Source organism: Poecilia reticulata, unplaced genomic scaffold (genome assembly GCF_904066995.2).
Source record: "Poecilia reticulata unplaced genomic scaffold, P_reticulata-male-v2 Scaffold_63, whole genome shotgun sequence".
NCBI lineage: Eukaryota > Metazoa > Chordata > Actinopteri > Cyprinodontiformes > Poeciliidae > Poecilia > Poecilia reticulata.
In genome coordinates, this window is record NW_027675161.1 from 31,533 (window position 1) to 58,144 (window position 26,612).

The 26,612-nt window shown below is 38.0% G+C and overlaps 1 protein-coding gene and 2 long non-coding RNA genes across 3 annotated transcripts in view; 2 read left to right on the forward strand and 1 right to left on the reverse strand.

The window, feature by feature from the left end:
- The first annotated feature begins 14,188 nt into the window (after positions 1–14,188).
- Positions 14,189–15,266, forward strand: LOC108166172 (uncharacterized). The gene is made up of 3 exons (XR_001776436.2): positions 14,189–14,331; positions 14,526–14,625; positions 14,769–15,266. It is a non-coding gene; the product is annotated as an uncharacterized LOC108166172 (long non-coding RNA).
- Positions 15,267–17,170: 1,904 nt separating this feature from the next.
- Positions 17,171–26,612, reverse strand: part of ano1a (anoctamin 1, calcium activated chloride channel a) — a gene marked incomplete at its 5' end in the record, with an annotated part of 39,093 nt that continues 29,651 nt past the window's right edge. Inside the window, 2 exons of the mRNA XM_081604416.1 lie at positions 17,171–20,358; positions 25,000–25,105. Of these exons, the coding sequence (XP_081460542.1) occupies positions 20,134–20,358; positions 25,000–25,105 (331 nt within the window). The remainder of the gene's footprint in view (positions 20,359–24,999; positions 25,106–26,612) is intronic.
- LOC108166174 (uncharacterized) lies at positions 23,843–24,331 on the forward strand. Its single transcript, XR_001776440.2, has 2 exons — positions 23,843–23,962; positions 24,229–24,331. It is a non-coding gene; the product is annotated as an uncharacterized LOC108166174 (long non-coding RNA).

Sequence of the window (26,612 nt, forward strand, 5' to 3'; positions counted from 1 at the left end):
CTAAGTATTAAGTGTACTACCTATAAGTATATCTGAAAAGTATGCTTGTGCCAATTTTGAAATTAGAACTTTAAACACACTTAAACATTGTACCAAAATACACTTTTAATATATTAAATAAAAGTATACTTTAAGTGAACAAAATATATATTTGCTCAAGTGTAAATATACACTTGCTCAAGTATATTTAAAATATATTTTGTGTATATTTTAAAATATAAGCTCAAAATAGATTTCTTTTAAAATTCACTTAACACGCTCATCGGAGATGATATGTGGAAATGTTTATTATTATATGTAAAGGTCATTATTATATGTTTATTATGTTTATTCAGTTAAAAATATTAACTATGAAAAAACATACCCAAGTAAAAAAAAGTATGCTTTAGTATGCTAAATTTTACCATGCTTTAGCATACTTTGATTGATGTACTTAAACTGTACTATTTTGCAAAAACTTTTTTTGTGCTTAGTATATTTTAGAATTATTTAAATAGTATTAAATTACAACTTTTAGTATACTTAGTATATTTCAATGTACTTTTTTGGAACAACTTCAAGTAGAACTTAGTGTACTTTAAATATACTTTTTTATGCAATATTCAAGAGAAATATTCCAAAATATTCCATATTTTGTGTGTACTAATTCTGTCATAGAATTATATTAAAAATATACTTTTAATATACTTAATATATTTTAAATATACCACTATTATTTTAGTAATGTATTTAAATTACACTTAATTTTTGTATTGATTTACTGCTATTGCTAATAAAGTACAATTTTAATTTTAATTACTCATAAAATTCCTACTTTCCTATTTTGTACATTACATGCATAACTACACTACAGTACTTACATTGTTTTAGGCTACAATTACACAGAAAGATTAATTACGCAAGATGTTCAAGGTAATTCAAATATTTTGTTTTATTACCAACATTTTAAAATTGTCCAATTTTACTCAACTTTATGAACTTTACATAAATTATCAGATCACACATCAAAAGTGAACACAATGAACATGAAAATTTAAGTGTGACAAAAAACATAAAAGTTATTACTTTAAAGAACAAAATTATAATTATATTGTGCTTATATATTACCATTTTGGTAGCACTTTATTTGATAGGGTGTGCATAAGACTGACATGACACTGTCATAAACATAACACCTGTCATCCAACTTTTAAAGAAAATTCTCATTAAAATTGTCATTATTTACTGAATGACACTTCATGACACTGTTGGTATGTTCCTAACATGAGTGAGGATCAACGACAGAACATTCCCGTTCACTGCACCTTACAGAAACCTACAAAAAAGAACAATAGAGCAATTAAACAGAGAAAGCATTTGTATTTTAAAGAGTACAGAAAAATGGCAAATAAAAATAATAATACTTACAATTTTAAGACGTTGTGGACTCGCCATGTATGTGACATCATCAGAACTGATGATGATTGGGACCGGATTCCTGGGGTGGAAAAACATTTCTTTGCCTGTTTATGTTAGAAGTAGAAAAAAATAGTCAACAATGTCATAGAATCAGTTGATGTTGGCATTAACTATGAAGCTGTTTTAAGTGTGGACTTAAGGAGACAAACTACCTTAAAAGCTTTCCATCCATGATCGGAACACACTGATCCTTGCAGGGTAGCGAGGGGGTCTGGTGGTGCCCATCTGTAGTATTTCCACCATGAAGACGATGTGAAGGTCATCCTCAAAGCTGGTCTGGTGATCTGGTGGAGCCAGAGCCTCTTCTGAGACAGGAAAGTCTTTAGGTTTCCCAACACCTGATCCCTCTGGCTTCCTCTTTCATCTTCATTGCTTAGACTGCAAAAATATGTTTAAGATAAAAACATTAATCAAGTTATGACAACAACCTCACAATATCAAGGTGTCTTTGTCATATGGAGCTTAATTAAAACCAGGTTAAGTTTATGAATAAAAGTATAAGTAGCAACAAACAGAGCCTCCATGTAGAGCAGAGCCTATTCAGCTTCATGTCTGTTTGTGAAGACATGAAGCTGAATGATTGCTATAATCATACAAGTCACAATAAAATTGATAAAATAATTATTTATAAAACCAACGTAAGTTATATATCTTTACTGCACCGTTTATAATTAAACAAAGAAAATTAATAAGCAAACTTACCTTTATCTAGCAACACGTTAGCAGCCTTCGTCCATCCGGGCTCCTTGTGTGACACACATTTCATTTCCATCGGTTTTTGTCCAGTTGTGTTGTCGTCCAACTCGGACTAGGACGTCAGCAGCTTGAATTTAACAAAATTAGTAACTATTATCAAGGCCCTCTTTACTTTTAAGGCAAAATTATGCGAGTAAAAATGGCGAATTTGAACAGCGCCTGTTACACAGCAAATTCAAAAGTGTTAAATGTTTTGGTGTTAGTAGACTTTGTGCAAAAGAAGAGTTAATTTTACACTTATAGAGTCACATTATGTTTATGTAACTCTGGGGTGTATATAAAAACCAGTGTTAAAACGAAGTGTTTCCGTATCAAATCTAGAGGTGTTAAAATAGAATCAATAACTCTTTACTTCTTTACTCTGAACTCCACCAGCGGCCACAGATTCCCACCTAAGCGAAGCGACAGAAGCCAAATCATTTCAGGACTATTTACTTTCCACCTGTCTGAGTTATTTACTGCGCTTGGTAAGTAATTTTTTTCTGAGATGGTTTATAACTATTATTTTGAGTTGAGCTCAACCTGTATGATAGATGTCACGTTTGGACGGTAAAGTGTCAACGCACTGTAACGACCGACGGTAGCGGACGTCAGAGGGTGGAAGGAGTAGTGAGTGAAATAACAACCAAACGAAGGCGGTAGGATTTGATTTTTGGCGGATTGCATAAACTGTACATTGATTGTAGCAACATGGCTTCTACATCAGGAGGGAATAGTGGAAATGAAATGGAATGGATGATATCAAGATCAGCAAGAATGAAAAGAACACTTAGGAAGAGACAAGAAAAGGCAAGAAGTTGGTCGGAAGAAAGTGAAGCAAGACAAGAAGCTAACAAAAAGGCAAAAATAAATGACAGGGCGAGGTCAGGAGAACAGAATGACTTTAATAGAGAAGTGGAATTTAAAGTCATAGTGGAATTCAAGCAAGAAGGAGGATTTATCTACCCGATAAAGTTGACTAGAGCAATAGAGGAAGAAATAGGAAAAATTAAAACGGCTAGAATCATGAATAACATAAGAGTGCTAATATATGCTAGCAGTGAAACACAATGATAATAATATCAGGAGTTCCAATGGAAATGTCAATGGAGGATTTGAAAAAAGAAATCAAAGGAGGAAAAATAACCAGGATTAAAAGCGATTAAAAGTAAAAGAGATGGGGAACTTAAAGACACAATGTCAGTAATTCTGCAATTTGAAAATATCATGCCAGAAAATATTCAGCTAAGATATATGAACTACAGAGTTAGAGAATACATTCCCAAACCCCTCAGATGTTTTGCTTGTCAAAGACTGGGACACATTCTTTGACAAGAAGAATGTGTCAAAGTTAAAGGTTGCACCTTTAACTTAAAGGTGCGACGTTTAATCAAAGTTACAGGTTGCACCTGAGTTGCAAAACTCAGGTGCAAAACTGCACCTGAGTTTTGCAAATGAAAACTCAGATGTGCAATTTGTGGAGGTCCACATGAATATGGAAAGTGTGATAAAGATGCTAAAATCAAATGTTGTAACTGCGGAGGAGAGCATAGCATATGGTGGATGCAAAATGCAAAAGGAAGCCAGAGAAGCTCAAAGAATTAAAATAACAGAAAGAGTTTCATATGCCGAAGCTTTAGAAAGAGTAAGGAAAGATGACTCAAAAGAAATTAGGTCAGGAGAAATAGGTCAAAGAAACACAACTTGGAGTTCAAATCAAGGGCAGAATGATCAGAGACAAATCTTAGTACCAACAATGAATATACAAAAAGCATGCTCGCATTAAATGTAGAGTGGATGAAAATTCAATGGTGGTGAAAAAAGAAAACTTTGTAGAATTTATGCCATATTATCAATGTTACAGTTCAAATGAAGAAGAAAAGTGATAAAATAAAAGCAATCGTAACAGCTGCAGGAAGATTTTTAGATGTGAAAGAAATCCAAGCAGATCACATTCATACCATTTCAGTGGCATTTTGAGTGCCACTGAAACAACAGAGAATGCTCAGGATTAGGATTCAAACTTTTATAATGGTTCTACATATTCTTCAATGGAATGCTAGAAGTTTAATAGCCAATGGACAAGAACTTAAAAAGTTTATTTATGATTTAGAAATAATCCCAGATATAATATGTATACAAGAAACATGGTTGAAACCTTATCTAGAATTTAAAATTCCAGGATATAGTATAGAAAGACAGGATAGAAGTCTTTCTATCTATGGGGTAGCAAGAAGACAGATCATAATGGTATCATAGTTGAAGAAATGATGGATGAAAGATCATTAGTTTGTCTTAATAATGGAAAAGGTACAAGAGTAAAAATACATAAAAATACAGTTTCATGTCTAGATGTTACATTAATAACTGACTGTCTTGTTAGTTCATGTGAATGGGATATTAACAGGGAGACTACATTAGGGAGTGATCATTTTACAGTGAGTACAATAATTAATGACAGTATAAATAGGCAGCAAGATTTCATACTAACAAGATGGTGCTTGTTAGTGGATGTGCCACTTTAATTAAGGATGGAATAGCTTATAAGAAAAACATAACAAATATAGAATTAGAATGTGTTAATATAGAAATATTTAATTTAAGAAAATATGGAAATATTAAAATTATAAATTACTATAATCCTTGTAAAAGTCTTGATAGTGAAATGTTTAAAGAAGTAGCAGGAAAAATACATAGAAGATAATTATGGTGTGGTGATTTTAACGCACACAATAGTCTATGGGAGTATTCTCAACCTTTTTTGGCCCAGCGCCCCCTTAGCCCTTATCCAGGTCCCTCACCGCCCCCCACCAAAGAATTTGCAGGCTACTTTGCACTGACCATTATTTTATCATTAATATAACTATCACTATTGTAGATGTTTTGATGCTTGTTTCTGTATTTATCATCAAAAATAATTTCCCAGAGAACAAAAAAGCCATGGGAATAGAAATTATTTTCACAGGCGTCTACGAAAAATGCAACAAACATTCAAGTTAAAATTGGTAGGCCAGTCAGAGTGGAAAAAATATTCTTATTCTTTGCCATTTTCTAGTTGTTAAATATTACACAAATGAGCAGATAAAAGTTGTACAGCATGCCAGTTTAAACTTTGAACTATTTGCAAACGACTGAGCTCTGCAACATTAAAACATGGATAGAACTGTAACTACATTAATCATAACTCTTCTTCTCTTCAGTGTTTCTGTTGGTTTCTGGTGGTGCAGCTCTGTGCTGCCTTCAGGAGAATGGTACATCAGAGTATCAACCATAAAATTTCACCCACATGGCATTTATTATGCAAACCAGAGCTTTCAGTGGAAAAATAAAAGTTCCAGATCCTTTTAATGCCATACAAATATGAGACAGAAACATGGATTATATCTTTATATAGACCTGTCTATTGTTTTATAGATTAATAGTTTTACTGGACAGAATATTTTTTCCACTCTGACTGGCCTACCAACAAAGAACAAATCTGGTTCTTAACCAAATCCTAATGAGTCAAATTGAAAGTATCATGGAGTCATCAGCCTCATGACATTAATACTGACATGAAAAATAATATTGAAGAAATCAATATATCAAATCTAATTGAAAACATAAATAAGTGATAAGTTCTTTGCTGTTATGGTCTGTAAGATATATTTATTCTCAGTATTAGATATGGTCTCAACAAACCCATGGCACTTCAACAATATTATTTTACCTTTTATCTGGAAATAGTGTCTATTTATTCTTGCCATTCTGTCCTCTGTATAAATCATTGCTCGAAAGGTCTTGTCATACCAGTTTATTCCTCTGTATTTACTTTAGTTTCTTAGTTTATTCTTGCATTTTGTTCATTCATTTCCCTTTAGTTTTATTTGATTAGTCCACTGACCACTACCTGGTGACGAGTTGGCTCCGGTGGTGGGGGAGGAAGCCGGTCAGACCTGGCGGGCCCAAACGTGTAGTGAGGGTCTGCTGGGAACGTCTGGCGGAGTCCCCTGTGAGACGGAGCTTCAACTCTCATCTCCGGCAGAACTTCGAACACGTTCCGGGGGAGGTGGGGGACATTGAGTCTGAGTGGACCATGTTCCGTACCTCCATTGCCGAGGCGGCCTATCGGAGCTGCGGCCGCAAGGTCGTTGGTGCCTGTCGCGGCGGCAACCCTCGAACCCGTTGGTGGACACCTTCGGTGAGGGATGCTGTCAAGCTGAAGAAGGAGTCCTACCGGGCCTTTTTGGCCTGAGGGACTCCAGAAGCAGCTGATAGGTACCGGCGGGCGAAACGGCATGCGGCTCAGGTTGTCGCTGAGGCAAAAACTCGGGCGTGGGAGGAGTTTGGAGAGGCCATGGAGACAGACTTCCGTACGGCTTCGAGGCGATTCTGGTCCACCATCCAGCGTCTCGGGAGGGGGAAGCAGTGCAGCACCAACACTGTTTATAGTGGGGATGGTGCGCTGCTGACCTCAACTCGGGACGTTGTGGGCCGGTGGGCGGAATACTTCGAAGACCTCCTCAATCCCACCAACATGCCTTCTGTTGAGGAAGCTGAGCATGGGGACTCTGGGCTGGGCTCTCCAATCTCTGGGGACGAGGTCGCCGAGGTGGTCAAAAAGCTCCTCGGTGGCAGGGCCCCGGGGGTGGATGAGATCCGCCCGGAGTTCCTTAAGGCTCTGGATGTTGCGGGGTTGTGTTGGCTAACGCGACTCTGCAATATCGCATGGACATCGGGGGCAGTTCCCCTGGACTGGCAGACTGGGGTGGTGGTCCCCCTGTTTAAAAAGGGGAACCGGAGGGTGTGCTCCAATTACAGGGGGATCACACTCTTAAGCCTCCCTGGTAAGGTCTATTCAGGGGTCCTGGAGAGGAGGGTCCGTCGGATAGTCGAACCTCGGATTCAGGAAGAGCAGTGTGGTTTTCGTCCTTGTCGTGGAACACTGGACCAGCTCTACACCCTCAGCGGGGTCCTGGAGGGTGCATGGGAGTTCGCCCAACCAGTCTACATGTGTTTTGTGGACTTGGAGAGGGCGTTCGACCGTGTCCCTCGGGGGGCCCTGTGGGGGGTACTCTGGGAGTATGGGGTACCGGGCCCTTTGATACGGGCTGTCAGGTCCCTGTATGACCGCTGTCAGAGTCTGGTCCGCATTGCCGGCAGTAAGTCGGGCTCGTTTCCGGTGAGAGTTGGACTCCGCCAAGGCTGCCCTTTGTCACCGATTCTGTTCATTACTTTTATGGACAGAATTTCTAGGCGCAGCCGAGGTGTTGAGGGGATCCGTTTTGGTGGCCTTAGGATCGCATCTCTGCTTTTTGCGGATGATGTGGTCCTGTTGGCTTCATCGGAACGTGATCTGCAGCTCTCACTGGAGCGGTTCGCAGCCGAGTGTGAAGCGGCCGGGATGAGGCTCAGTGCCTCCAAATCCGAGGCCATGGTCTTGAGCCGGAAAAGGGTAGAGTGCCTTCTCCGGGTCAGGGGGGTCGTCCTGCCTCAAGTGGAGGAGTTGAAGTATCTGGGGATCTTGTTCACGAATGAGGGAAGAAGGGAGCGGGAGATCGACAGGCGGATTGGGGCAGCGTCTACTGTGAAGCGGGCGCTGTACCGGTCCGTCGTGGTGAAGAGAGAGCTGAGCCAAAAAGCGAAGCTCTCGATTTACCGGTCGATCTACGTTCCCACCCTCATCTATGGTCATGAGCTTTGGGTCATGACCGAAAGAACGAGATCACGGGTACAAGCGGCCGAAATGAGTTTCCTCCGCAGGGTGGCTGGGCTCTCCCTTAGAGATAGGGTGAGAAGCTCGGTCATCCGGGAGGGACTCAGAGTAGAGCCGCTGCTCCTCCACGTCGAGAGGAGCCAGTTGAGGTGGCTCGGGCATCTGGTAAGGATGCCTCCTGGACGCCTCCCTGGTGAGGTGTTCAGGGCACGTCCCACCGGGAGGAGGCCTCGGGGAAGACCCAGGACACGCTGGAGGGATTACGTCTCTCGGCTGGCCTGGGAACGCCTTGGGATTCCCCCGGAGGAGCTGGAAGAAGTGGCTGGGGAGAGGGAAGTCTGGGCCTCCCTTCTGAAGCTGCTGCCCCCGCGACCCGACCCCGGATAAGCGGAAGAAAATGGATGGATGGATAGTTTTATCCTCTCTTGGTTTATTGCTACGTCCACTTTAGTTTCTTTCCTGTTGCTAGATTTATTTGATCGTTTATTGACGTTCATCATCAGTAATCTCATCACCTGCTGTGCCGCCTATCATCATGTGTTTCACATCATGTGTTGATTTTTTCACTGTTCAGCGTCGGATTCTCTGTTTTTATGGCATAATTCACATCTAGTTTGTCGCTCCGTTTTACGTCCCGCTTCTCCTGTTTCAGAGTTTTGCGCAATGTGTGCGTCTTTTTTTTTTGTTTGTTTAAGCCCCTAAGGTGCAGGGCGGTCGGGAAGCGTATCGATGGGGAAAAGGCAGACTGACATAAACCTTTTAAAACAACGGAAACAATTTCTGCATTCTGATTATTGAAATTTAAAAGTGCTGCTGTACCATTGTTCAATCACCAGTGGTGGAGATTAAAGTTGGGGGGGTGGGGGGGTGCAAAGGGGGGGCCATATATATATTATAATTTTAAAAAATAACCAAACTGAGTAGTTGGTTATTGTTTAAGCCCCTCTGTCATTTGACATGTTATAATTAACACCTTTGACCGGCGCACATGGAGATATGATATACTTTACACAAAGAGTTCATCACAGAGGCAACTGTAATCAATCAAATAAAATATCCTTTCTGAATATCATCTCATGGACACTGAACTAAATGCGTCTTTCTGACCGGTAGCTGACAGCGTGTTGAAGAGTTATGGACACCTTGGTTAGGAAGCTCTGTTTGGACAGGTAAAAATAGTCCGGGTCGGACCAGAATTATTTGCCTGATGGTGCTCAGGCTTCTAATGAGTTTACATTTAATGAGTTTGGAGCACACAGAGAAAAGCTAAAGAGAATGTGATCTACTTATTGTAGTTTAAGTAGAGGAATAACAGCTGACTGTTGAGAGAGGAAAGAAATTAAAGTGCAGATCCGTTAGGCAGAAACAAGCGCAGTGCGCTGGGCAATAAATGCGCATAAATGCTCCACCGTTACGCTCCAACTAATCACACATGAGATGACAAACGCCAAATAGTTACACTGCTTACGTTAATGGTGTTTTAAAAACAAAACCAGTAAAAACTTAACTGAGTTAATATGTCAGATTCCCTCCTCAGCCTTGTCTTGATAAGAACAGAGAGCAGTCTGCTGGTTTCTGTCCAGAATGTGATCAAGCGCAGCTGACACTTGGTGTGCAGACAGTTTCAACTTTACGCACAGAGAACATCGCGGAGCTCATTATTAATCATACTAAGAACAATATCTGTCAGAGAATCATCTCTGATCTGGTCGCTTTAACGGACTCGAGGCTTTGGAGCTTCTAGCAGCTGATCCACTTCTGCGGGGTTTTTCTCCCGCTGAGGGAAGTGATGCGGGATCAGGAAACGATCAGAGTTCTGTCGTCTTCTAATCACGTCATTTCGTGAAATGTTACCTGATTTCAAAAACGTTCTCGCAGAGAAATAGTAAATGTTTCATTTGATGACTACAAATTGGAAATAAAATGATTTTTTTTTTTTTTGACAGACAACAAAAAAACTCTAGCGCAACCTCTGCTCCAAACTACGAACATTGTCGGCCCCTCTTCGGTTTTTTCTCTTTTTTGCGGAGGATCAATAAACAACTTATTGGTGTTTTACCATCACCACCAGGTATGAAGTGCTTTAGCCTTTGAGTTGCACAACTGAAACATCCAGGAGAACAATTTCAGCTTGTTTTTATGCGTATAAAGGAGGCTGGTATCACGCCTGATAAAAATCTATTTATTTATGTCATCACATGGACTTATATAAAGTTTTAAACATTTTCTTTTCATATATTTATTATTGTTTTTCTTCTTTAGATATTAGGTTGACTTAGAATGATTCCAAATAATGTACAGGAATAACCTGGTGCTGTTACATGTCAATCATCAGGGGAGGGTCACTGGGGGGGCTAATCAGATGACACTGGCCCCCCTGGCTCCCCCTCTGGCTCCGCCACTGTCAATCACCCCCTTTTCATACCGGACCACTTACAGCTCCGGTGTTAACGCTATAAAATGAACGCTCTCTATCGTGGTATCACCCATGGAGGGATTACTTTATTTCTTTATTTAAATGGGTTCATTTTTCAGAGGGATACGCAGTGAGGGTATTGTGATTTTAGCTACCAGTAGCAGGAGAACATAGCTGCGCCAAGAAGCTAACAGAAGCTAACAAACACTGAATAGAAGAGCTGCCATTGATACAGTTGCAGCCAAGCATGGTTTAATGTTACACAATACAGTTTAACCAAGTTGCTTAAAGTATAAACTGGCATTGTTGTGCATTTAAGGTGCAAAGTTTACCTTCGACCAAACGCCCCCCAAAGGCATCCAAGCGCCCCCCCTTTTGTAAAAATGTCCGCAAGCGCCCCCTGCCATCCTCTGAACGCCCCCTGGGGGGCGGTACCTCCCACGTTGAGAACAGCTAGTCTTTGGGGTGGCAAGAAGACAGACCATAATGGTATCATAGCTGAAGAAATTATGGATGAAAGATCATTAGTTTGTCTTAATAATGGAAAATGTATAAGAGTAAATATACATAAAAATACAGTTTCATGTCTAGATGTTACATTAATAACTAATTGTTAGTTCATGTGAATGGGATATTAACAGGGAGACTACATTAGGGAATGATCATTTTCCAGTGAGTACAATGATTAATGACAGTATAAATAGGTAGTAAGATTTCATACTAACAAGATGGTGCTTCAAAAAAGCTAATTGGCAAAAATTTAAAATCAATTGTGACAAAACTAGCCATATGGTTACATTAAAAGGTAACATTGAAGAATGTTCAAAACAGATAACAGAACACATTTTAAATGCTGAAAATTCTAGCATCCCAAAAATCAAAGTTAAAGGTAAGAAAAAAGTAGTTCCTTGGTGGAATGATGAATGCAGTACAGCAATTGTTACGTTCATAACAAAGCATTTAAAATATTACAGAAAAATTTAACAACCGAAAACCTTATTGAATATAAAAAGAAAAGAGCAATGGCTCGCAAAATTATTAAAGAAGCTAAAAAGAAAACATGGAGAGAATATTGTTCCTCAATAGGTTCAGAAATAAAATTGCAGAACGTTTGGTCAATGTTTAGGAAAATGACAGGGAAAAGGAATGAAGTTAAAATGCCAGCATTAGTCCGAGGACAGGAAATATTAGTTTTAAATAAAGATAAGGCAGATTTATTAGGGGAGACATTTGCTGCAGTTCACAGTGGTGAACATCTTACAGACATTCATAGACAGCAGAAAATATAAAAACTTGGAAATTATAAAAATATTTTGGAAAAATGTCAAAAATACATGTCAACATTAGACATGAATATAACCATAAAAGAAATGAAAACAATACTTAAAGGGACAGGATACTCAGCTCCAGGAGTGGATCAATTATGTTATGCTATGTTTCGACAGATTCCAGAAGTAACATTGAAATTAATATTACAATTATTTAATAAAATATGGAATGAAGGTTTAATACCAAATAGCTGGAAAAGGGCAATAATACTTCCGTTTAATAAACCAGGGAAAGATCCTATTAGTCCAAATAACTATAGACCAGTAGCTTTAACTTCTCATTTAAGTAAATGGATGGAGAAAATAATAGTCAGTAGATTAGGATATATTCTTGAGCATAAGAAACTAATGAATGGATACCAGTATGGCTTTAGAACAGGGAGTTCAACAATGGATGCTCTAACCAGAGTATGTAATGATATAGAAAAAGCTTTAAAAATGAAGGAGGTAATGATTATAGTATTTTTTGATATAGAAAAAGCATATGATTCACTGTTGAGAGAAGGACTACTTGTAAAAATCAATCAGATGGGAATTAGTGGAAAGATATAATTGGATAGCAATTTTTTTGCTGGGTAGAAAAATAAGAGTTAAGATTGGGAATGATTATTCAAAAGAGTTTAATGTGGAAAATGGGATACCTCAAGGTAGTGCAATTAGCCCAATATTATTTAATATAATGATTAATGACATTTTTCTGATACTGATAAATGTATAAACTATGCATTGTATGCAGATGATGGGGTAATATGGATGAGGGAAAAAATGTAAAACATGTAGTAGAAAAAATTAAAAAGGCAATTAATAAAGTGGAAAAATGGTCGTATGAATGGGGTTTTAAATTATCAGCAAGCACGTCTTGTTTTATGGTTGTTACAAATAAAAGAAATATCGATACAGGAACAATAACATTATACGGACAGCCTTTGGAAAGGGTTAAAGAATTTAAATATCCATACATGGAAAACACATATAGATAACTTAGAAACTAAATGTTTGAAAGTTGTAAATTTACTAAAGGCTGTGGCTGGAAATAACTGGGTCATTATTAAACATACATAGGGCTCTTATGAGATCAATAATTGATTATGGCAGTTTTATATATGGAGCAGCAGCTAAAACAATACTACAAAAGATAGATAGACTACAGAGTAGGACTTTACTATATGTACAGGAGTTGTGAAAACGACACCTATTAATGCTCTTTTAATAGAGACTGGAGAGACTCCACTGGAAACGAGAAGAATGAAGTAATGAAGAAGATAATGTAACGTCAATTATATTACAAAACTGTTGGGAATATACAAAGTTCCAGAATAATGGATTTGGATGGATGATAAGTAAATTGACCAAAACGTATGGATTAGAGGATAAGAAAATAGCTCAGATTAATCCAATTAGTGTTATTCCTCTATGGCTATTTCCTGAGGTTAATGTAGACATGAGACTTCTTAAAATGAAAAACGACTGGAATTTAAATGAAATAGGGGTAAAGACTGACGTATATTTAAGAAAATCATATTATAACTACCTCAAAATTTATTCAGATGGTTCTAAAAATCTCAAAGGATGTGTGGGAATAGGAATAATTATACAGAGTTTGAAATTCACATCTCCAAAAGACTATCAGATCACCTATCTGTTTTCACAGCAGAAATTATGGCAGTTATATTAAGCTTACAGTGGGTAGAGGAGGTTCGACCAGACAGGGTGGTGATATGTACAGACGCTAAAGCAGTATTAGAAAGTATTCAGGGAGAAGGAAATAATAGGAAAAATTTAGTATTAGAAACGCTGCATAGTTTATTTAGATTATATAGAGGTGGCATTGATGTTTGGTTCTGCTGGGTACCAGCTCATGAAGGGGTTAAAGGAAATGAAAAAGCAGATAAATTAGCAAAAAGGGCATTAGAAATGACAGTGACGATTATAATTCCTTTTGGGAAAGGGGAAGGGAAATCATTTATTAAAAATATAGAAATAGAAGAATGGCAAAAAAGGTGGAATGAAGATAAGGGAGAAGATTATATAAAGGGCAAAAGTCCGTATTAATTAGAAATATTAATGAGAGAAACAGAAGGGAAGAAATAATTATGACCAGATTAAGAGTAGGCCACACCTATTTAAATGACACCTTATATTTATTAGGGAAGAAAAGTAATGATAAATGTGAAGGATGTGGAGAGAAAGAAAATGTAGAACATGTATTAATGAACTGTAGAACATATGAATCTGAAAGGGAGAATTTGAAAAGAATGGTTGGAAGGACAGTTCAAGAATGGAGTCTTAAAGGAATATTAGGAAATGAAGGAAACATAATGGATATTTATAGATTAAGGAAACCATTATTTATTTTTCTTAAAAATACAATATTAATAAATAGAATTTAATAGATGTAAAGAAATGTTGCTACACACTCGTGTACAGTAGGTGGCGGTATGCACCTTAAAGTTGCTTGCAATCCACCATAATAGAAGAGAAGGAGAAGAAGAAGAAGAAGAAGAAGAAGAAGAAGAAGAAGAAGAAGAAGAAGAAGAAGAAGAAGAAGAAGGTCTTTATGTATGTACATGCCACGTGACTCTGTACAGCTCGAATTGTTTAATAAAAATTAAAAAAAAGAAGAAGAAGAAGAGAAGAAGAAGAAGAAGACGTCACGTTCGCCACACGGCTCGGTGTTAGCATATTTAGCTTAATCTGGAGTATGTTTTTTTCATGACGTTGAAACGTTCACATGCATATTGGTCAGATTTATCAACCTTTCTGATCAATTTTTTTTCCTTTGAAAAAATGTAAAAGGCTTTTTACGTTGAGAGCGTTATCCCCGCTGCTGTGTCTTTTTATATACGTTTTGCGGCATGTTTTAATCCTTTTATTGCCTTTTTGTATATATTAGAACCAGTCTGGTTGAGGATGAATCGCCAGTCGTCAGCCTAACCTCCCCTTCCCGACCCCTCCACGGATTCTTCGAAGATTCAAGCTCCAAAAATGATTATGTAAGTGTTAACATCTCTGAAACTCTACATTTCTGTAATTGAGGCTTGTTGTTAGAGTTGTAGTAAAAATGTATTCCTTCGTTCCATTTCTCATTGTTATGTTTTTTGTTTGTTATGATCCGACACTGGCTGTCCTACTCAAGAGACTGAAGACTGTCTAATGCAGTAGAGGAGCATGTTGGTGTCTCTGGCCAAACTTCACAAACAGCCCAACAACCCGAAGACAGTCTGTTAATGAGTGGACATCTCTCTGGTGGAGTGCAGGGAGGAACTGTCTCTTATCAACAGAAACATAAACTGGGTAAAAAATGATGGATCTGAATATCAGGTTGGTCTGTTATGTAATGTACATATCTGGCAATCTGTTAAAAGAAAATGTGCTCTATCATATTACATGAACTTCATTGCATTGATACAGGCTTTACTTTCTCCACCTTGTACTTTGAACAATTTCATGCATATGGTATTGAAGAAAAATGTATTAAGTATACTGCATTTTGTATTGCACAGCTGATATGTTAGACCTTTTAATAAGCAATATCTGAATGAAAGTGACATGTGAAACATGCACATTATTCCACGTTGTAATATGTTTTGTAATTATGGTGCACATTTTGAAATAAATGCATTTGAGAAAATCATTGCATCTTTATTAAATGTTTATTTTCCAAAGAATTTTTAAAAGTACTATATTAAATAAAGTACCTATTTAATATTAATTACAAATGACTTAAGAAGTTAAAGAAGTACTCTGTGAGAGTTAATATTAAGATCTAACACTGAATTAGTGTTAGTGTTAAATTATTAACTTCAGATTTGATATTTGACATGCACAAATGTCAAAGTATAAGAGTTAAGGTACTAACTCTCCAAAAAGAGTTAAATTAACACTTTCTAGTGGATCCATTTGACACTGTTGAAATCAAATCTGACACTGTTAATCTGGGCCTCCTGGATTTGCTGTGTACCTTCCCTGCGTTCAAGTTTTTTCTTCTCTTTATGGCGTTTCTTCTTTTAAAAAAAATGAAAGTGTGCAATACCGCCTCCATCTAGTCTGGAGTGTGAACTGGAGCTAATGCCGTTGATTATAGATCTTACATCATACATCTGAAAATGGATTGGGTTAGGTACTTTCTTAAACATTACATCACATCATGATTATAATTTTTTTTATTCTTTGCAATTTTAACAAAAATAATAAATTATTAGGCACCTAATAAGGCATACTTTTAGGTACTTAAATTACATGAAAAGTACTTTATAGATGCCTATATGTACTTAGTTTTATTTTGTAATCAGGTTTCTGTGTGTTGCAGACTTCCGCCGAGGTCCTTCTTGAAAATGAGATCTGGATCTCAACGGGGTTCACCTGGTTGAATAAATAAAATTTAAAAAAGGCATACTTTATTAGCCTAAAATTTACACTGAGATGTAACTTAAAACGTACTGAAATTAATAATTTAAAGTAGTGTTAAATGAATTTAAAAAAAATTCTATTTTGAGCATAAATTTTAAAATATACACAAAATATATTTTAAATATAGGTCAGCAAGTGTATATTTACACTTGGGCAAATATATATTTTGTTCACTTAAAGTATACTTTTATTTAATATAGTTATTAAAAGTGTATTTTGGTACAATTATGTTTAAGTGTGTTTAAAGTTCTAATTTCAAAATTGGTACAAGTAAACTTTTAGTATACTTCAGATATTTATAGATAGTACACTTAATACTTAGTATACTTAAAATGTACTTTCACAAATGTAAGTATGTTTGAAATATACTAAAGTATACTTTTTTTTCACCTGGGAAGTCGATGTAAATTAGCGACAATGTACAGTTAGCACACTGTCACCTTGGAAACTGGACTCCTGGGCCCTGAAGGGGAGTGACAATATATATTACTTTATTACTTATGTTTAGTTACTAAATGGATAAGATGAATATCTGTCAAGATGCCACCCTCACTCCATTGTATCAGATCCAGTTTCAATCCAAAAAGTCAGACTATAATTATATTTCTTTTGTCTGTCATTCTTAAGCTAATTTAGCATATTAAATTTTCAGACTTTTATAAATATGTATAAACATTGGTAATTTTATATTTGAAACTACTTTATGCTACATTTAGGGACTGAAGAATAGAAATTGGTCCCAAGGGGAAGTGACTACAATGGTTCTTTGTGTTCAACAATAGTAGACCAGCATCTGCTACTGAAATAGACAACCGAACACTTGAATGAGCATGATAACTTATAAAGCATTTCTGCAGAAACCTAGAGGTACAGTGATGATAATCCACAGTATGATGCCATATCCACCTGTGACTCTGACCATTTAGTGTTCAGCTTCAAAACCTTGGAGGTTAGAAGGCCTTATTGCCATCATGAAAACTCGCCTGTCAGATTTGTGACCCACTTTTTTCAAAACTGTTTATGAAAATGTTTAATTATATAAATTCCAAGAAAATACAATTGATCATATGAATAAAACCACAATCAGGAAAAACAAAACAAACAAAAAAAAACCCACAAACCTCAAAATTGGCAATTCAACCATGGTTTATTTGCACATCCTAATTATAACCAAACAAGAAAGACAATACAAGAGACAAAGTTGTTGGTTTCACATGCAGACACACTCCTACCTGTTGAAAAAGACCTTCGGCACACACTAAAACAGACAATCATTTCACAACTGTTCAATACAACGAGTGAGAGACAAGGAAAAGGACATGGGGTGAGGGTGGGGTTGAATCTGACCAGAAGCACTTGTGCTTAACGAGGTTCTTAAATACTGTTCCTGCATCTATACCATCACTGGTATAGTGATGGTATACCATCAATGGTATACCATTGATGGTATACCAGTGATGGCTTACCATTGATGGTATATGTCAGGTTTAACCCCTGACATAAGTATATAACTCTGCAAAAGAAACACGGAGACAGAGATTAGAATTCAACTCGCTGCGAGGAGAGGTGTTCGGAGATGCAACCAGTCACATGCCCCAAACAAACTCTGGCTTGCATTCCGCTCTCCCCGCTTTTTATTTGGGAAAGCCCTGGTTACAAAATGGTTTCTAAAGGTGGGGGTGCAAACAGGCTGAAACTGGTTTACAGTATGCATTCCTCTTCCTTCTCCAGATGCCCCCAACTGGCCTTCTTCTCCTTATAAGGTAATGGTCAGCATGCATTGTTGACACCAGCTACTCTGTCTGCTGGCGTCCTGGAGTGAGGGGGGATTTTACAACCACATGAAACAAATATGTGACACAAGTTCCTACTAAATCCACACACTATTCATAAACAGAAGAGATACTTTTATACATAACTACATTATTTAGAATGAAAACTAATAAGTAGAAAAAGATAATATAACATTTATCCAACAGTATACCTGTCTTTTTCCTGAAGAATATTTCATTAAAAAAGCTGGAACATATTTTTTGACCAGATATTTGAAAACTGTCACGATGTGCTTCTCCAGGTTTTTCTACGCAGCAAACAGTTCATCTGATGGTTTCTTCTTGAATGTTAACACCAAGTGAGAAGAATAAAAGTTTATGTCATTGGTCCCTTTAATATCTGGAATGCCATGCTAATCTAATCAAAAAGACAACATTCCATTTCAAATGCATTTTACATAACTTGATTAAAAAAAAGAACACATTCCATCAGTCTGAATTGGGAGCTGAAATAAGAACTGGTTGAATCCCTCAGTTAGATTGGTCTGACTGTCCACTTCCACTCTTCAATGCAATTTCAAGTCACTCCCACATTTTGCTTTAAGCAGATAGAAAAACACAAAACTATTCAGTCTTTGAGAAAGGACAGGTAAAATGATGCAGTGTATAGTGAAATCAAAAAATAAGGCAAGATAATTATGAAAAAGCCCTGCTTCATCAGGTTTCACTGGTATACAGCGGCACATTGGATGGGCAGACAATAAATTAATCTGGTAACTATTTCAATCCCAGCTGGTAGATTATAAGGCAGTTAGTTCTGGTGATCCTTGCTTTGCGTTCAAACTAAAGGCCATCGGAAAGCGGCTAAGAAGAGTTGAAACCACACCATATTGTTTTGGTACAATACAATTTTTGGTTATGTATAATATTGGTTTACTATACACACAAGTTTAATATCATCACATAGCCAAATATCATTTTAACACCATTTCAGATACATCAAGAATTTTAAGCTTCAAAACACTCAGATGTTTTTCAGTTGAAATTCCAGTTTCTCTGCAGTTAAAGATGGATTCTATTTTATGGCTGTTGCACTTCATGTTGATTATGAAAACTTTATGCTACAAAAGTCTTTAAGGTGAACAAATGGAAAATCCGTTGTAACAATTTTAAATCTAAAACAAAAGTTAACAGTGTTTTTTTCCAATATCCAGTTATCCCATAATTTTATTTTCAATCAATCTTTTTTAATGTTGAAGGTAAGAAATTAACCATAAAACACAACCATCTCATGTGAGTGTGTTTAGTCTTCAGAGAAGCTTGTTTTTCTTTTTCTTTTATTGTTTTCTACAGTCTGAATCTTAGAAAAAACTCTTGACTAACTTCTGATATTATTTCTTCTGTCTGAAAATATACAACTAAAGTTAGCAACGTTACAGGTCCTAAAGTCATTTGTTTTGTGCTCTTTGAGTAAAACAATCATAAACAAGCAGATTAATGATGCATCATATGGTTTCTCACTGCTAAAATGTTTCTGATCAATGTTAAAAACACTAATTATTATAAACTTGCTGCTCTCTACAGACTAAAGTTAATCAGGCATTAAAACTATTCACAACTACCTCAGTATTGATAGTTCCCTTTCTCCTGGTACATAAAATCTACAGCTGCACTTGAAGCCCAACAGCACAGACATGTTACTGTAACGTATGAGTGAATATTGAAAGAAAAGATGCCAAAAGCCATTTCATACCAGCTTCTAATTCTGAAATCAATGTGCATGTGCCTATCCATGATGCATATTTTAAAAAGTAAGTCAATAAATACCTGTGTTTGTACATATGTGTGCAACACATGACAGTATATCATGTGTTGGACACATGACAGTATATCTCCTTTGGAACCAGCCCCCAGAAATAAGATAAGGAAAAAGCTGATAATGGTTTGGACGGAGTTTCAGATCGTCTTCAAAATGAAAGGAGTTGGTCCCATGGCAGAGGTGGCACAGCTTCCTCAGAGTAAACCTGAACTTGGTCCCGCAGTGACTCTTAATGGCTTCTTCCTCTCCATTACATCTAATAAATACATTTGGCAGATTTGTGCATCGGCGACAGGACACCATTTACAGAGTTCGTGGTCAGTGACTGAGGATGTGTGATATGAATAACATCTAAAATGGAAAGTTCTTGGAAACAATCCAGGGACAGAATTCTGACAGGAACACATCAGGGACATTTTAAAATTCCCAATCAATGGAAATGGAGCAGAAGTCTTGCTGATGAGAAAAAGGAAGCCATGCGTTAAGGACTCGGTGAAACGTTACCAGCCAGCTCTAGTATGGAAAGTGGGGCGTGAATGGGGGCTGGCAATACCCGACGAGGGGCTGGTGTAGCCGTCATGGTTGTGGTTGTCTCGCCTTCTCCCCTCTTCTTTCATGAAATGGTCCAACATGAGGAGCTTCTCCTTGTGGATCTGGAAGCTGATGTCCTTGGGGATGTCCGGGATGAGCCAGTCCACAAAGTCACTCATGAGCATCACCACGTTCTGCATGAACACAGACACCAGAGTTTACAACACTAAAGATATTTCAGGCTTTCTTAGAAAGACCCAACATTAAAGCTGCCACAGACTACATGCAGGACAAATAAAGTCAATGTTAAAGTTCTGAAATGAACATTTTAGCAAATATGTTCTAAGTCACTATGATGCCCTTAGTGAAGTCCACTTGTTTGGATAGTGAGATGAGACCTTTAATGATTCTCCAGGAGCTGTAGAGTTAGAATGGCTGACCTGATGACCCTCTGATAGGTTTTTCTCTCTGAGACTGTTTCAGTGACACATCAAAGTTTTTATATTAATGTTTAATGATGATTTTCTCAGTTCCCCTCAACACCCACTCTACATGTTGCCAGTCAGAGGTGTTACATGCTCCAAAGTATGCATAGATGCTGCTGCTGGTCAGTATACTCTCCATTGTTCCTTTCTTCACCAGACCAGAGGTTTGGATGGACCAGGTCAAAGTGTCTGTAATCTGTATCCCTAGAAATTTAATGTTCTTGATCTGCTCCACTGCAGCATCATTGATAAGGAGGGGTGTGTGACTTGGCTGATTTTTCCTGAAATCAACGGTTTATTTTGTTGATATTCAGGATTAGATGGTTTGCATCACATCAGCCCCCACATGTGTTACCTCCTCTCTGTAGGCCAGTTCATTGTTGTCCCTGAGACCCACCACTGTTGTATTCTCTGCATACTTAATGATATGGTTCCTAATAGGTCATCTGGGTGAAGAGCAGTGGGATCAGTACACAGCCCTGGAGGAGCCAGTGCTGAGGGAGATAACCTTGAAGTATTTTCCCAACCCTCAAAACTGGGGTCTGTCTGTGAGGAAAGCCAGTAGCCAGTTACATACGGGGGTGTTGAGCCCAAGGGGAGCTGGTTTGCTCACCAGGTGCTGGGGAATGATTGACTTCAGCTCATCAGTCAACACAAACAGCATTCGCACATGAGTATTCTTCTCCTCCAGGCGTTTCAGGCTGAGGTGCCGTGTGGTGGAAACAGCATCCTCTGCGCAGCGGTTGGAGCGGCAGAAAAACTGGAGCGGATCAAAAGAGGAGGGAATTTTGAAATGATGTGATCCTTCAAAAGCTTCTCAAACCACTTCATGATGGGAGTAAGAGCAACAGGGCGATAGTCATTCAGTGATGAAATTGTGGGTTTTTTGGGCACTGAAATGATGATGGCCACCTTGAAGCAGGATGGAACGACAGCACAGCTTCACGAGATGCCAGAGAGGACGTGAGCCAGGTGGTCAGCACAGTTCTTGAGAACCAGATCTTGTATGTTATCAGGGTCTGCTGCTTTATGCATGTTGAGTACTCTCAAGGTCCTCTGAACATCAACTGTCTCCAGTCTGAGTGGTTGAGGAGTGGATTTTCTCACAGCAGTGTCGTTGAGGGCTTCAAAATAGTCAAAGTGCATCCAGAAAGTCTGTCTGTCCTCACAAGACAAAGGAGCAGCCTTGTAGTCTGTGATTGTCCTGATGCCTTGCCACATGTGCCTGGTGTTTGCTGATTCATTGAAAAATTGCTGAATTTTCTGAGCATAGGCACGTTTTGCAACTCTGATGGCACAGTTTAGGTTGGCTCTGGCTGGCCTGAGCATCTCTCTGTCCCCACATTTAAAAGCAGATTTTCATGCCTTCAGCATCTTACGCACCTCCTTTGTCATTCAGGGTTTCTGATTTGCCCTTGTGGTGATGACCTTGGTCACAGAGACATCCTCCATGCACTTCAGGATGTACGCAGACACCGATTTGGCATGCTCCTCAACATTAGAGTCATTGTTTGCGGTTACAGCTTCCCTGAACACATCCCAGTCTGTGCATTCAAAACAGTCCTGTAATGCTGACATGGATCCTGCAAGCCAGACTCTCACCTTCTCAAGGGGTTTTCCTTTGATGAGCAGGGGCTTATATGCAGGAAGTAACATTACAGAAAGATGGTCTGATGAGCCAAGGTGGGGGAAGGGTACTGCCTTGAATGCTGCCTTAATATTTGTGTAGGCTCTATCCAGTGTATTTGAGCCTTGTAACAAGGCGGCCCTTTTGTGGCTGGATTTACAGTGCAGATGAAAGTTGAGGCAGAGTCAGGTGGAAACAGCAATGGTTTATTCTTCCAGAACACAGAACAATACCACAGGTGAAATTGCATCCTTAAATAGTCCCAGCTGTGAAGGACCAAACCACCTTTAAATCACAGGTGATCTCAATTTACTTCCTGAACTTCCTCAGCTCTTTTACTAGCTGTGCATCCTCTAAATCCTGAACTATGCCCACCTCCACAATTACAACATTTCAGCGGAGCTCCTTCCTCACATTTCCCATACTCATGATCCCCAGCACATCTCCCACATTTCTGTTTCCCCTTACACACTGCAGCGACATGTCCAAACTTCTGGCATTTAAAGCACCGCAGGGGCGGAGGAATAAATGGTCGGACATCATAGCTCATGTTTCCCACAAACACTTTATCTGGCAAACTGTTCTCTTCGAATTTTAACATGATAGAAAAACTATCACTCCTCACTCCATTTTTATTTCTTTTCAATCGTTTGGCTTCCACCACTTTCCCTCCTGAAACATTAGACTTGATGTCATCAACTGGTACATCAGGAGGAATTCCCGAAATGACTCCGCATACATACTTTTTGTTATCCAAAAGTCTTCCTCTCACATTCTCACCCAGGATTCTTTTTGTATTCATCGCCTTTTCTTTTTGTTTAATATCATTACAGATAATCAACAACGATCCATCTCTTAATACTTTAACAAATTTCACCTTTCCAACCAGAGCATTGATTTCTTTTGTGAGCTTAATTGGATTCCAATTTCCAAAGGACACACCCTCTTTGACAAACTTCAGAATTACTTTAAATTCTGTCATCTTAATAGCTTCTCCTTCATCCTCGGAAACAGATGATTCTATTTGTTGCCTTGATTTTTTCCGTTTATGCTTAGCTTTTTGAATCTGCCAAGGTCCTTCATTTTCCACATCATCCGCACCCTCTTCCATTTCCGCACAATCACTACCTGTCACATTTCCCTCTGACATCCTTCCAACCATTCACAGTCTGGTCGTACCTCTTCCGCCAACCAGTCGACCCCTAGTCCTAAGGTCAGCCGTTCTTCTTTGATTTACAATTTTGACTTCTAATGATTCACTTCCTGCTAGAGAACCCCTTGGTGATTGAAGAAAAATCCGCAGAAAAGCCACAGCGGGCTACAATCCGCATGGTTCAAAGTTAAGGAAAAAAGTAGCAGCTTTTAGTCCGGAAAATACGGTACCGAAGTGAAATTAAATAGTGTACCGCGGAACAGTGGTTAAAAAACACTGGATTAGAGAAACTGTATAAAAAAGTTTTGCTTGTCAGCGAACACTCTTATTCTGAAGGGTCATATTTATGTATAACCCATGTGACTAGCTTCAGCCAATCGGGTTGCTGCGTTCTCTGACGTTCTCTACACTCGTAGCTGACTTGCTGTCTAACACTGAGTTTTTTGCTTGAGAAGGAGCTTCTCGCATTATTTTTTTTTCCTCACCCTGACTGCGTTCGGGATCATCTTGTGTGTGTTGTGGAACTGGACTTGGTGAGTCGAAAGTGTATTTTGTTTTCTTTTTTTTTCAAGATCATGTACTTGTTAGACATTTATTTAATTTAAATGGAAAGCTGAAGCGGAGGCTGATCAGCGGAGGCATTGGCTGTTGCTCTTGGTACTAACAGCAAGCCAACTGAAAGTCAGCAGGAGTAACAGCTGATCCGCTGAAGCTAACAGCCGCTTTTGTCAACAGTAATTCAACAGCTTATCAACAAAGGAGCTAACTGTTGCTAACTGTCGCTCTTTGTTGGCAACAGGCTTTTTTTGTGTGTCTTTTTTGGGTTTTTTTTTTCGTTCGGCTGGAATCTGGACTAAGGAGTCAAGGATCATCACTGAAACGGATCTTCCTAAGGAGAACGAGATGGCGAGCCAACCCGGGATCTTAATGACCATCCAGTAGGAGCTACGCCCTCTGCTGGACATTGCCAACCCCCAACTTGGTATGACCTGCCTATGTTGTGCGCATTAGCAGTGGATCACCGAAACAGAATTAACTGTTGGATCATCGGAAGAAACAAGACATCAATCTGAAGCACAGTTGAACTGAATTGTTCTGCTGTGTTTTGTTGTTTTGCTGTTATTGTTGTTGTTGTTGTTGTTTTTTTTTTTTTTTACTTCTTAGGGGAAACACCAAAGAACTAAAATAGATTAAATAGATTAAAACAAACTGTAGATTAAAATAGATAAATAGTATTAACTAGAACTAAAATAGAACTATAACCTAGGTAAAATAAATAGTATCCTTAATTTAGATTTATAAAATATTCTGAAAGAAACTGGAAACAATTTTTTGAATTTGTGTCAATGTGTGTTAATTGTGTAACATTGTTGTTATTTTTTTATTGTACTTTCAACAAATAATAAGCCGGCTGTTTTTAACTTAATTTTTTGGGTCTGTGGTCATTATTTTAAAATACACTTCTCACTACTCCAGTAGCCGAACCTAGCTCTGGTTTTATTACGATTTTATTAACTGTAAACACTTAGCGAGTGTTACACACTTATGGCATTATTCATGTGTTCCAAACCTGGAAGACAATAACGAAGGCGAGGCGGACGGCCAGAATGGCCCAGAACTCCTTGGACAGTTCATACGATGTGTTGGACCAGGGAGGCTCTCTGTAATCCTTATACCTACACAAGCAAATGCACACAATGAATTACTGAAGATGAAAAACATAAAGCAGAAACAATCACTCTACAACAACGTAAAGTAAACTTCAGGGAAAATGATCAGTACAAATATTGGTTAAAAATGATCAGAAAATAACAAGCGCATTCTGAATTTATCTGAATAATAATCTGAGCAATGGAAGACTTTCCATCTGTTGACAAGTTCTGAATCTCATTTCTCAAACTCATTGTAGTGGCTACTTATCAGTTTCATTGTAAAGCCACTATATTGTTCAACAAGCTTCAGTTTCTTTTGTTGACGTTCATTAGCTTAGCACTTAGCCAAGGGCGTAAATTCCATCTCATTATTGGGGAAGACCATAAACAGGAATATTTCTTAGGACCAATTTTGGGGGGGTCGGCAAAGTTACAGTGAAATGTACAGTGGCCGACAGGTGCAAATGCGCAGCAACAGAGAAAACATGCAAACAAAAAAAGAGACGCAAATGCAGCAAACAAAAAAAAAAGACGCAAACAAAAAGCAAATGAAGCAAACAAAAATTAAAATTACACAAAATTATTTTTTTTGTATAGTTTTTAGGCGAGAATGTAGATGTATAGATCTGAAATATCTGTTCAGTTCAACAGTAAATCACTTAATTACAATATTGTTCCGACGTTTTTGGAGATGTCTGCTCCCGCTGCATTAACAGCCAGCTCCCCAGCCAGCTGTCAGCTGGCCGGGCGCTCCAAGTTCAGTACACCGAGAGAGAACCCATGTCTCCCGGCAAATTGTTTTAAAAACTCCCAATAGTTTTCCCCTATGAGTAGAGGTGAAACACAGATATTAAGTCTGTGGTAATAGCTGTAAATATTTTTGGTTCACTAAAGTAATTTATTTATTTATTCAATATCCCGCAGTGCTGATGAGGCATCTTCGCTGTTTTGGTCGGGACTTTTGCAGGAGGGACTTTTGCTTGCGTCTCTTTTTTTGTTTGCTGCATTTGCTTTTTGTTTGCGTCTCTTTTTTGTTTGCTTCATTTGCTTTTTGTTTGTGTCTCTTTTTTTGTTTGCTGGATTTCATTTGTTTTTGTCTTATTTTTGTTTGCATGTTTTCTCTGTTGCTGCGCATTTGCACCTGTCGGCCACCGTAGAAATGTAATGTGAAATGTGGTTTAAAAAGTTTTTAAACCACATTCAAGCTGCAGGGCCAAAAATGACTAGTAGTGCATATAAAAACGTGTTTTTCTCAGTAAGGAAACTATTGAAAAATAGAACAAAAATTCAAATGATGCTTAGAGTTTTGTACAGTGTCACTGATCTAATCTCTGCTACACCTTTTCAAAAATATAAGGTTCTAAATAAAAAGCTATAATGAGTAACTCCTTAATAAAATTTCTCATAAATATTGATTTATTTAAATGGCTCCCAAAATAAGTTATGGGCTATTTAATACAAGGTTATGTAAGGTATGTTAATATCTCGTTGTGAAATATCTGACGTTTTATATGTTTTTATTTAGGATAGA